At 36.9% G+C, this 12,073-nt stretch overlaps 1 protein-coding gene across 2 annotated transcripts in view; it reads left to right on the top strand.

Moving 5' to 3' along the window:
* Nucleotides 1–12,073, top strand: part of STIM2 (stromal interaction molecule 2) — a 168,863-nt gene that overhangs the window by 128,615 nt on the left and 28,175 nt on the right. For both annotated transcript variants that reach the window (XM_065877395.1, XM_065877394.1), the window contains exons 4-5: nucleotides 6,491–6,602; nucleotides 10,537–10,652. In XM_065877395.1, the coding sequence (XP_065733467.1) occupies nucleotides 6,491–6,602; nucleotides 10,537–10,652 (228 nt within the window). The remainder of the gene's footprint in view (nucleotides 1–6,490; nucleotides 6,603–10,536; nucleotides 10,653–12,073) is intronic.

Here is a 12,073-nt window from a genome sequence, read left to right as displayed (position 1 = left end):
GAAGCTTACAGTATGGTAGGAACATAAGATGTAATTAAGCAAACTGTTACAAAATAAGGCAGCACATATGATATGCCATTTGGTAGAAATAGTAAGTACTACAGAAATTCAGGGGAGGGAGAGATCACTTTCAGTTGGAGTGTTTCTTCTACTTATAACCTAGTTTGTACAACTGAGCATGTACCTATCTATGCATGACTCATGAGTCTCTTTTAGAAGGCTGCTTTTGCTGGGTGGCCACAGGAATGCTTGATTCTTTACCTCTCTGTTGCTGGGTATTTCTAGCCCTTACTATCTCTTTTTTTTTTTTTTTTTTTTCGGTACGTGGGCCTCTCAGTGTTGTGGCCTCTCCCGTTGCGGAGCACAGGCTCCAGATGCGCAGGCTCAGGGGCTATTGCTCACGGGCCCAGCTGCTCTGCGGCATGTGGGATCTTCCCGGACCGGGACACGAACCTGTGTCCCATGCATCGGCAGGCGGACTCTCAACCACTGCGCCATCAGGGAAGCCCCCTTACTATCTCTTCATTCTCCCCATTACTATAGCTTCTACTGCTGTCTCCTCTGAGGCCCAGTTACTGTTTTTCATCTTTTCAAGGTGTTGGTCCAGACTAATTATATGGAGGTGGCATTGACAATAGCAAGTAGGAAGGGCAAGAAAGAGGAACTGTTTTGGTGTAGAATCAGGATTCTTATTCCCTATTACAGAAAGAGCCCTTTAGATAGCAGCAAAGGGAGCATGGAAAGGAGAGTCCTCATAGTGCCTCTGTTCCTGTGAAAAATCCATAAATGTGTTCTCCCACACCCCCTCATCTCCTGGAGATTTGGTTCTAGTCACCATCCTGTCCCCACTCTCCCCTGTCCCACACTACTTCTTTGGCTCCAGAGCCCTGCTCCAGCTCTCAATCCCCTGACTCTTTGAAATCTTACCCTTCAGGCTATTAGAGCCCCCTTTTCAAGTCCTAGGAGTCAGTCCCATGATGAAGAACTGGTGTAGCTCCATTGGGCTATTGTGTTACTACTCCAGGCCTTCAGTAGGCCATGATGCTTACTTAATGCCTTTAGTGGAATCCTGAATCCATTAACGCAATTACCCACAGCAGATTGTTCATATGTAATGTTTAACTCTTGAATTACTATTAGTACTGTACGTCTGGAAGCTTTTTTTCTATGAGAAAATGTGTTTTGAATTTTAACGTTAAATAGTGAGCTCTTCTTTTAAATCAGGAGCCACCTATATTGGCAGTGAACTTGGAGTCAGATTTGAGTTCAGATGCTAGCCATGTAACTACATTGTAATTACATGGCCTCTCTTGGCTAAGGTTCTCTCTATAGACTGTAGAGGTAACAGCTGTCTCTCAGATGTGGTTTGGAGGTGTTAAATGAGAATGTATGTGAAAGTGTGTAGTAAAATGTAAAATCCTATATCAAAGGAATGTGGCATTATGGTGTTAATAATCACTGTGTTAGGTAAAAGAACAAGTTCCTGCCCACACAAGCACGGACAATTACATTAGAGTATGTGATAAATCCTTTGGCAGATACAGGTACATGTGATCAGGGGCGCAAGGAAGAACAACTATAATCTGGAAATGGATAGATGGGGAAAGCTTCGGGGTGGGGGGTGACTTCCTGATCTGAAGGCTAAGGAAGAGCAAGCCTGGCAAAGAAGGAAGAAGGGAAAGCCATTCCAGGTTGAAGGAGTGGCATGGGGGAATATGGCAGATTTAGAAAGCTGCATATATGGTTTCAAGTATGGAGCATAAACCGTCTACTTGTAGTGCCTAATTTGATTATGAGGACCACTTACCTAACTCTAAAGAGGTAATGTTATTGTACAGTGGTGGACAATTCTAGAAATGGACTTGGTCTGAAACCTGGTTTGACCATTTAGTAATCTGTTTTATCTAATTAGAAACTTCACCTTCATGAACTTACAGGTTCAGTATGATGATGAAAATACCTACTTCAAAATGGTTGTTGCGGGCTTCCCTGGTGGCGCAGTTGGTGAGAGTCCACCTGCCAATGCAGGGGACATGGGTTCATGCCCCGGTCCGGGAAGATCCCACATGCCGCAGAGCGGCTAGGCCCGTGAGCCATGGCCGCTGAGCCTGCGCGTCTGGAGCCTGTGCTCCGCAACGGGAGAGGCCACAACAGTGAGAGGCCCACGTACCGCAAAAAAAAAAAAAAAAAAAAAAAACAACGGTTGTTGCAATGGTGGTTTGAAATAAGTTTTGCAAATCTCCTGGTGTTTAATAAACATGTAGTAAATGTTAGGAACGGTTTTGTTGCTGTCCTAAAAGTTCTTAGAGTTACTTTTTCCCTCTCAGTATTCTATAATCTACTGTTCTAGGTTAACAGTTGAGCAATATTTTAAACGTTATCTCTTGTTCATTATAACGAAATCATAAAAACAGAATTTGAATGAATTTTAAAGGTGGTCTAGCTCAATTTCATTATTTTGTGTGTGTGTTGAGAAACTGAGTCACAGTTAAATAATCTGGCTATGATATCACAATGAGTTAGTGACATAGCTGGGACTAGGATCAGATCTGTTTGAGTTGCAGAGTTCTTTCTATTGGTCTTGGAATAAATTGCCAAAAATCACTCAAAGACACCAACCTATGGCACTGGCCACAATTTCTAGCAGAAACAATATAAGTTAACAATGTAGAAACTGACATTTCTGTAGCTTTAGATAGATTTTAAAAATCTGTATTTTTAAAGGAGTATCAAGCATATCCTTCTCTGCCTGCCCTCTGGTGGGAATGGTATTTAGCAATAGCACATGTGAAAGAGCAGTGGGAGGCAGATAATAAGGAGCTGGATAATTCTGTTTTTTAAATTTACTTTTTTAAATTAAAGTATAGTTGATTTATGGATGATTCTTAAATGAATAATTCCTTTGGCATCAAAAATTTATCATACAGATTCTTATTTCTGTTTGAATCTCCTTTCTAAAATATGAAAATAGATTTTCATAATACTTCTCAATTAAACACGCTCTACTTTGTTTATTCAAGAGGATCCAATAGATAATTTGTTTAGTGCCTTTTGTGTACCAAGTGCTAGGGCTAGAATGGTGAGCAAGAAACTTATGCTTTAGTGGTATAAACAGATGTTGAAACAATAATCATACAAATAAATAATTATAATTAGTTAAATGCTATGCCTAAAAATACAGTGATATATGATCATATAGTAATGTTTGAGGAGGCTCCCCTGAGGAATTAAAGTTTTAACTGAGATATGAAGGCTTCATAAAGTAAGTAGGCAAAGATGAGTCAGAAGGATAGAGAAAAGGAAAGAGGAAACAGCATGTGCAAAGGCCCTGAGGAAGGACATAGTATTATCTGTCCTAAGAATTGAAAGACAATTTACTGTAGTTGGAGCATAGAAAGCTAATATAAAATACAGCTCCTGCTCATGAGAAGTGAAAGTATTTCCTAGGCATCACCGAAGAAACCAAATAGCACAAGAAGAAGAAATAAACCTCCCCCCCACCAAAATAAAATGTGTGCTCTGTGTTAGAATTTTGGAGTTTTACAGATTCATTGAAAAGAAAATTACTTTAGAACCACTATAATATTCTATTTATTAGATGGAGTAATACTAGGATTTGTGTACTTTAAACATGTATTATTTTTCATTTGATTTTTCTTATTTTCTATCTTGGTTCATTGGGAATTGATGTACTGGAGTGTTTAGATCAGGGACTTTTGCTTTTGATCAGCTGAACAGCCATAGAAATGACAGAGAGAATCTTATCCTGTTTTCTTGGCTGAGGTTTTTGTGTGGGTGTGTGAAGTGCAGCTGCACCGTCGGTTTCTTGGCAGTCAAGGCAAGGCAATTCTCAATGCAGTTCATCTTGGATGGGAAGAAACTTAAGATAAAAAGGCTACTTTGCATGTATTAAATTCAGTGGAAAGCACCCAGGGCCTGAACCTTTGGCTGATATTTATTCTAAGTTATTTGGCTAAATGGATACAGCAGCCTCAGGCATATGTCCAAGCTTATGGCAGGAACGCATGAAAGAGAGATCATTAAAAAAATAGTCAAAGCTGTCTCTCAGTATAAAATTATCAAATACCATATGTAATTTAAAAATTAATTTTTGTTAATTTTTTGTTTATGATTTAGTTAATTAAGCTTTTCCTCTAAAGAACACTTAATGAAAAAGGCAGATTGCTAACACCCAGCTTTGCTTGCAAAAGTTAATTCATAATCAGAAAGATCTTATCTCAGATTTATCACAGATGGATTCCCATCTCTGCTTTTATTGCTCATTTGTTTTCTTCACTCTCCTTTGGCCTATTCTGTGATCTATAAGCATTTTGTTTCTCCACACCCTCCGATGAAATGCAGATGAATATGGAGCTCTTTTTTTAAGCACATTTGCATCCTTTCCTTTGGATAAACTTATCATTGTTCTTCCTACTCTTCAAGTATCAACAGAAATGTCTGAGTTGCTTCCAGTGTTTAACTGCTTGCTTATATCTCTACTGTTATTTAATATTATTGCTCTTAGAGTAGTGTAGAATCAGGTCCTGAGGTCAGTTGGCCTGGGTTCAGATCCAGTTCAGCTACTGCTATCTCGGTCCCGTTAACTTCTCAATTTCTTATCTCCAAAATGGAGATAATCATGTTAGTGCCTCATAAGTTCTTTTTTTTTTTAAGGTTTAAAGGGAAAAATGCATATAAAGCGCTTAACTCAAAATAAGTGTCTAGGGCTTCCCTGGTGGCACAGTGGTTGAGAATCTGCCTGCTAATGCAGGGGACATGGGTTCGAGCCCTGGTCTGGGAGGATCCCACATGCCGTGGAGCAACTAGGCACGTGAGCCACAACTACTGAGCCTGCGCGTCTGGAGCCTGTGGTCCGCAACAAGAGAGGCCGCGATAGTGAGAGGCCCGTGCACCGCGATGAAGAGTGACCCCCGCTTGCCACAACTAGAGAAAGCCCTCGCACAGAAACGAAGACCCAGCACAGCAAAAATAAATAAATCAATTAATAAGCTCCTACCCCCAACATCTTCTTTAAAAAAAAAGAAAAGTGTCTAGGAGAAGAGACATTAGCTATTCTTTTCTTCGTGATTTAGAACCAATCTCCTAGAATCCATTAACAGCTATCTTCAACTCTTCTGGGTGATTTCATTTAGTCTAAAGACCATCTGTATGCTCATGCCTTCTAATTTATATCTCTGTTCCTTACCTCACTCTTCCCCAAGCTTGAGATTTGTATATCTGACTGCTATGTATATCTGCATTTAAATATCTAATACATACTTCAAATATAACATGTCTAAAAATAGAACTTTTGACCTCTATCACCTGCCCCTACTTGCCTCCCCAGTTTGTTCCTCCTCATTCTTTCCTATCTCAGTTAGTGGCAGCACTCTCCATACTTTTTTTGACTTTCCTCTAGCTATCAGACCCCATCCATTTCATCAGAACATCTGAAAGCATTTTCCCCAGAATATGTCCTGAATCTGACCACTTGTCACCATATCCTCTACTAGCACCTTAGTCCAAGGGAATATAACCCCTTTTGCTTGGACAGTTATGGAAGGAATGGTCTCCTTATTCCTCTCTGTTTTCAGTCTTGTCTCTCACAATTCATTCTCCACATTGGATAGTGATATTTTAAAAACATAGATTATTTACGTCTCCTTCTTCTTATTGAAATTAGAAAAATATCCAGAATTTTTGAAAGTATTTTTTGACCTGTCCCCTCGACTTCTTTCGTTCTCTCAAACACAGCTAGTTCATTCCTTATCTTAAGGTTTTTACACCAGCTTTCTCCTGTGTTTGGATTATTTTTTCTCCTAGATCATCACAATGTTGACTCCTTGCTATTTTTAGGTCTTAATTCAGGTAACAGCTCCTCAGAGAGACTTTACCCTGACATCTTTTCTTTCTTAATAGCTGATCACTATCTGAAATTTCCTCCTCTTTTCTTCCTCCTTTTGTTAATTGCCCCTCCCCACTCCCAAGAGAATTTGTTTTATGAGAGCAAGGACTTTATCCATCTTCTTTATTGCCATATTCCCAGTGTTTAGAATGGAACCTGATACTCAGGTTTACAGTATTATATGGATGGACGGCTAAATGAAAGAATAAATATATATCTGGTAAGTTTACAACCAGGGAAATAGTGGATTATTTCGTCCTGTTCAAACTTTGCATAGATGCTTGTTTTAGAATTAACCATGCTAATATGTTATCTTTTCCTTTATGTGTCTTCTCTGTTCTAGATTATAAGCCCTTAAGGGTAGGAGGTATGTCTCCATTGTTTTTAGCTTTCCATAGAATGCTACATATTATTGTAGTACTTATTATTGATTGAATTGAATTGAAAATTCAGTCTAACATCTTTATTTCCTCTGAAGTTATAGTATTATACATATGTGTATGTATATAAATTTATATATATAATTAATATAAATTCTGAAAGCAGGTGTGTTTAAAATATTCCTTCTCTTTTCATCTTTTGCAGTTCATAATTGGACCCTTGAGGACACGCTTCAGTGGTTGATAGAATTTGTTGAACTACCCCAATATGAGAAGAATTTTAGAGACAATAACGTCAAAGGAACAACGCTTCCCAGGTGGGTCTTTATTACTCAAATGTATTTTTTGTACTCCTGGAGAATGTTACTTTTCAAAGCAAAATCTACAAGTTACTTCTGTGGCTAAGTGCTCAAAGAAAATATTATAAATACATCCATTCTTTGATATCTGTACAGTGTGAATTTGCGAGCTTTAACCAATTTTTCTTGCCTAAATAATCTGGCCTTTTAAAAAAATTATTCCTAAGGAAAGTAATTTTGAAAATTAGAAGGTAGGTCAACTACATCTTTTTTAGATAACATCAAAGGGCCAACCTCTGTGGAGCAGCTAAGCCTGCGATCTGCAACTACTGAGCCAGCGTGCTGCAACTACTGAAGCCAACACACCTAGAGCCCGTGTTCCACAACAAGAGAAGCCACCGCGATGAGAAGCCCGTGCACTGCAACGAAGAGTAGCCCCCAGTCACTGCAACTAGAGAAAGCCTGTGCACAGCAACGAACACCCAGTGCAGCCAAAAAAACCCCAAAAAACAAAGGGCCAACCTCTGACCCCGTTGTAAATGTAACAAAAGCTTATTCATTTGATATGGATCCACCTTTATGAAAAGACCTATTTGAATGGATTAATGTACAGATCCTTAGTCTTAATTGGTATTCTTTTAATAACAACTCTTAATTTTAGTGACCATATGTTAAACCTCAAAAAAATGAAGTTTAATAAATAAATTGTAAGTAATAACAACGATTTTTGAATGCATATTACATAGAGGTACTGTATATTATCTCATATAAGCTTCATGGTTAAAATGAAAAATTGAAAAACCAAGTCAGAGAGAAGTTAAATATTTTGCCCAAGGTAGTATTTGAACACAGGTAGATCTGATACCAAAGTATAGGATGCCAATTTATTCCTTAGATGTCTGGAATTAATTGTCACTACTTTTCTAAATTATGTTTTAAAAATTCCATTAGCTAACCTAATAATCATTAAAGATTTAAATGTTAAAATTTGCATAATTCCACTGGAACTTGACCCTTACGAGATTCTTATGTTCCATTCCAACCTAGATCGTTTCTTGTACCATAAAAGTCTGTCATAGTGCTCTCTAATTATTATATGCATATCATATTTCTAATCAATTTACTTATACATCCTATTTAAATAAGAGGCATTTGTTGCTTTGAAGTTTGTATTTTGGATCAAGTTGAAAGTTTTCATATCTTCTTAAATGTATTCTGAAAATCAACATCAGTATTTCTGATTTTACTGTGCACATGACTATAATGATGAAATTATGGAGTTAAGAGTCAAATCAGCAAGTACATGTTGTGTCTTTTATGTTCATGGTGCAACTAGATGCTGAAAAGAAGGAAACAAAAATAAAATAAAGTTCTTGCTTTTAAATAAGACAAGTTTCTAAGTTAAAACAAAACAGGATAGTAGAGCATTGATGGGATTAGGGTTTTTCAAGTTGTTTGTGTTACCCTGGAACGTATAGAATTTTTCTTATCCTGTCTTTTGGGAAGTTTCTTTATATAACAACAACATGAAATAAAATAGGCTGCTTGATTTTGTTTTTTTGAGCTGCATTGGGTCTTCGTTGCTGCACACGGGCTTTCTCTAGTTGTGACGAGCGGGGGCTACTTTTCGTTGAGGTGTGCGGGCTTCTCATTGTGGTAGCTTCTCTTGTTACGGAGCACAGGCTCTAGGTGCGCGGGCTTTAGCAGTTGTGGCTCGTGGGCTTTAGCAGTTGTGGCTCGCGAGCTCTAGAGTGCAGGCTCAGTAGTTGTGGCACACAGGCTTAGTTGCTCCGTGGCACGTGGGATCTTCCTGGACCAGGGATAGAACCCATAGCCCCCTGCATTAGCAGGCAGATTCTTAACCACTGCGCCACCAGGGAAGTCCCAGGCTGCTTGATGTTTTGACCATAAATGTTATAGCCACTTTTTTCTTTTGTTTAAGTAAAGGTTATCAGAGATTACCTCAAATTCTGGTAGAATTGTTGAGATAACATCACACACTTAATCAAAAGATCAGTTTTTTAAAAATAGTGAACACGTTACTACAGAAGAAAAGCTTATAAATGTGGAAGTTCAGCTTTCAGGTCAGCCCACTGGAGGCTGTTTGAATGGAGGGGAAAGGAAAACTGGAATAGCCTTCATCAAGCCCCTTTTATATGGTAATAGAAATTAGATGAGTCCATTTAAAAGCTTAAAACTTTTATATGGTAATAGAAATTAACTTCACAACCTTTAAACTTAAACTTTTTTGTAGGGTAACTGTAGATATAAGAGCTATTTATAAGAATGTATAAGAAAATGTATTACATATTCCAGATGTACACATACCTACAATAATTCATTATTTTGTTTCCTTTCTGTGGCATTAAAATATATTGTTACATCTGCAGTAGGTAGGTAAAATTATGTTAGTTTTATGTCATGGTTATCTTTAAGCCTTTTATTGTATTTTCTATATTCTGTAATTCTTGTTACCAGAGCTTATATTAAGGCTCTCTTCACCTGACACATGCCTCCTCATTCCTTTCAGACCTGTGTGAACTTTCCTGACATCCTCACCCACTCAGGTAGAATTGCTTCCACCTCTGGGCTCATATAGAACTTTGCATAAAATTCTGTTTTATAGTTTCCTTTTTACTACATCTCATTGTCTGTTTTAAATTTAGTCTACCGATAGTATTGCTATTCATTCATGCATCCATCCATGCATTCATTCATCTGTTATATAAACATTTATCAAGCATCTACTTTTGCCAAGCACCATGCTAGGTTTGGGGATAAAGAGATGAGACATAGTTTGCCTTCAAGCACTTTGATAAGTGTCATATTGAAGATGTAACAGGAGCATACACAAAAGTTTACCTGCAGAGATGATGAGGGAAGGCATTTTCTATAGGGCAAGTTAGAGTTCTTTACTCTCTAAAGTTTTGTAGAAACCTCACAGGATTTCTGTAACCTGAAATCTTCCTAAATAAAATGTAGTGGTTCAGAGTACAGTCATTGGGATCATACACATTTGGGTTTGAATCCCTGCCTTACTTCTTACTAATTAGTAACCTTGGGCAAGTTACTCAGCCTCGCAGTACCTTAGTTTCCTCATCTATAAAATGGCAATTTTACACATATTATAGGTTCTTTGAATTCTAAAAACCCTTGGCACAGTACCCAGTGCGTAGTACATGTTTGTTTTAATCGTCATTGTTATTAACAATTTTATTATTATTATTACGCTTTGTAACCTAAGATTCTTCTTGGCATCATAGTTGGTTGATAAGAAATCTTAACTACTGGGATACTTGGATTTGAAGTCCAAAACAGAGTGATTTTATTTCCTTATTTCACCTGTGCCTTTTGGCACCCTGCATACTTTCTTCATTGCTAATGAAATGGTTCAATACTTCTTACTGCATCAGTCCCTCAGTTTACTCCCCCAGCCAGCGATGACTTTTTACTTTCCATTTATGACTTCGGTGGACTTTAACATTTAAATAGTTTAAATATTAGAATATAAAGGTATAGGTGTTTTAAAAGATATTTATAAAGAAAAGCAATATGATCTAAATTGAGGATGATTTTTGAAAGTCTGCTATGTTCAGTAAATTACTTACAATTTTCTTGTTGTTTATGAAATGATAGTAAAATGCCAGAGGTAATTAATGCTTATAAAATATTTTGAATTTGATAAATTTCTAAATCATATTGTTATAGCATAAAGTAACCATAGAAAACAAAAACATCAATATAGCAACTAAATTATTAACATACAGGAGTGTTTGCACTGCTGAGTTTTCACTGAAAGGGTTTTCGATACATGTGACAAAGTGTTAAATTGCACAGGATGAGCTCTTAAAGTAATCATCACTAATATGTAAAGTGTTAAGTATGTTGCTGAAATATTTAAATTTACATACTAGTAATATTTTTAATATATATGTATTTTTTAAATGAACAGGATAGCAGTGCATGAACCTTCATTTATGATCTCTCAGTTGAAAATCAGTGATCGGAGTCACAGACAGAAGCTTCAGCTCAAGGCGCTGGATGTGGTTTTGTTCGGACCTCTAACGCGTTAGTATTCTCTCTCACAAAATATGGTGTGAAAGAATAATCAGATCATCCATTGTTGTTTAAAGAAGGAAAAAGTAAGAAATGTGGTAGGCCAAGAAGAATCCTCTGTTGGCTATGAAAGAAATGTAATACTATCTTAAAAGATTTATAGGGTGAGATTTTTCTGTCATTGAAATACGGAGTGTGGAATTTTCAAAGCTGGTTACTGATGTAGAAGGTTGTAAAAACTATATGTTAGTTGATGATTTAGAATTAAATTTCTAGATTTAAAGCTCTTTACAGCAGTTTTAATGTTGATGTTATTATAGCTGGATATTCACTGAAGAGTCCTTAAAAAAAAGTTGCAATCTAACCATCTTGATAACAAGAAGTAATAAATCCTAACCTGACTTTATTAATTACCAGGAAAAGGATTTTTAAGATACAGATCAAAAACAGAGGCCCTAGAGGCCTGCTTGAAACTGTACAAAGTAACAGACTATTCTGGCAGAAGTACAAGGTGGAGAATGTTATTTGGTTGTTCTAAAGAAGAACATTTAAGAAGTCGCTTTGTCATATTTGTAAGGAAAGTGAACCTTGTTCTTCTTTACCTTGAGAGGAATACTTTCTTCCCAGAAGGGAAGTTTAATATGTTTACTTCATTTAATTTCAAATTTCAGAAAGCTTTGGGGGAAAAATGTTTGAAGAGTACACATTTTAGAGGAATTATATTTTATTTTTCAGAAGCTAAAAAGGGATAACAAAATTAATCCAAGAAAAATGGCTTTCACAAATTATAAATTAAGAAACGAATGTTAATTTTACCTCAGTTCTTGAAGTTAAGAGACTTGCAGGTTTCTATAATACCATGTTGGGGGTGCCCCTGCTAGTAAAGGGTTACTGGAGTGGTTGGATGGATTCCATGACTTTACGGGTGGTTCTTTTTTGGCTCAGGCTAAAAGGGCAGCTGGTGAAACAGCTGGAACTCTCCTTTGTGAGAGTTGGTGGAAATTACAAACCCTATGAAATAGAACACTGTTGAAATGCCAAGCATTCCATAAAGATGATACCCTTTCTAACCTTTTCCTTATCCTAAGTTTTCAACTGAATCTATTGGGGGTTGTCTTCTGTGAGATTCGATCTGGTTTTTTCATGTGAATGATTGGTGAAAATAGGAATTAGACTATAGAATTTGTCTCTATATACAAACTGGTCAGGAATATTTAATTAATCCAAGAACAAACCACTCTCTAAGCCAAACAGTATTATCATTTGAAAAGAAACCAAACTAGTCTCAAAGAATGTTGAAAACAAATGTTTTAATAACAAACCAGTTTAGAAGTTGATGATGCGTTACCTTTTTAATGTGTTTGTCTTAGAATTATTATTTGAGTGAATGAGCCCTACAGTTGGAACACCCACATTAGATTTATAAAAAATTA

This window comes from Phocoena phocoena, chromosome 5, assembly GCF_963924675.1.
Source record: "Phocoena phocoena chromosome 5, mPhoPho1.1, whole genome shotgun sequence".
Lineage (NCBI taxonomy): Eukaryota > Metazoa > Chordata > Mammalia > Artiodactyla > Phocoenidae > Phocoena > Phocoena phocoena.
The sequence above is the reverse complement of the archived record's forward strand: the minus strand, read 5'-3'. Positions and strand labels throughout refer to the sequence as shown.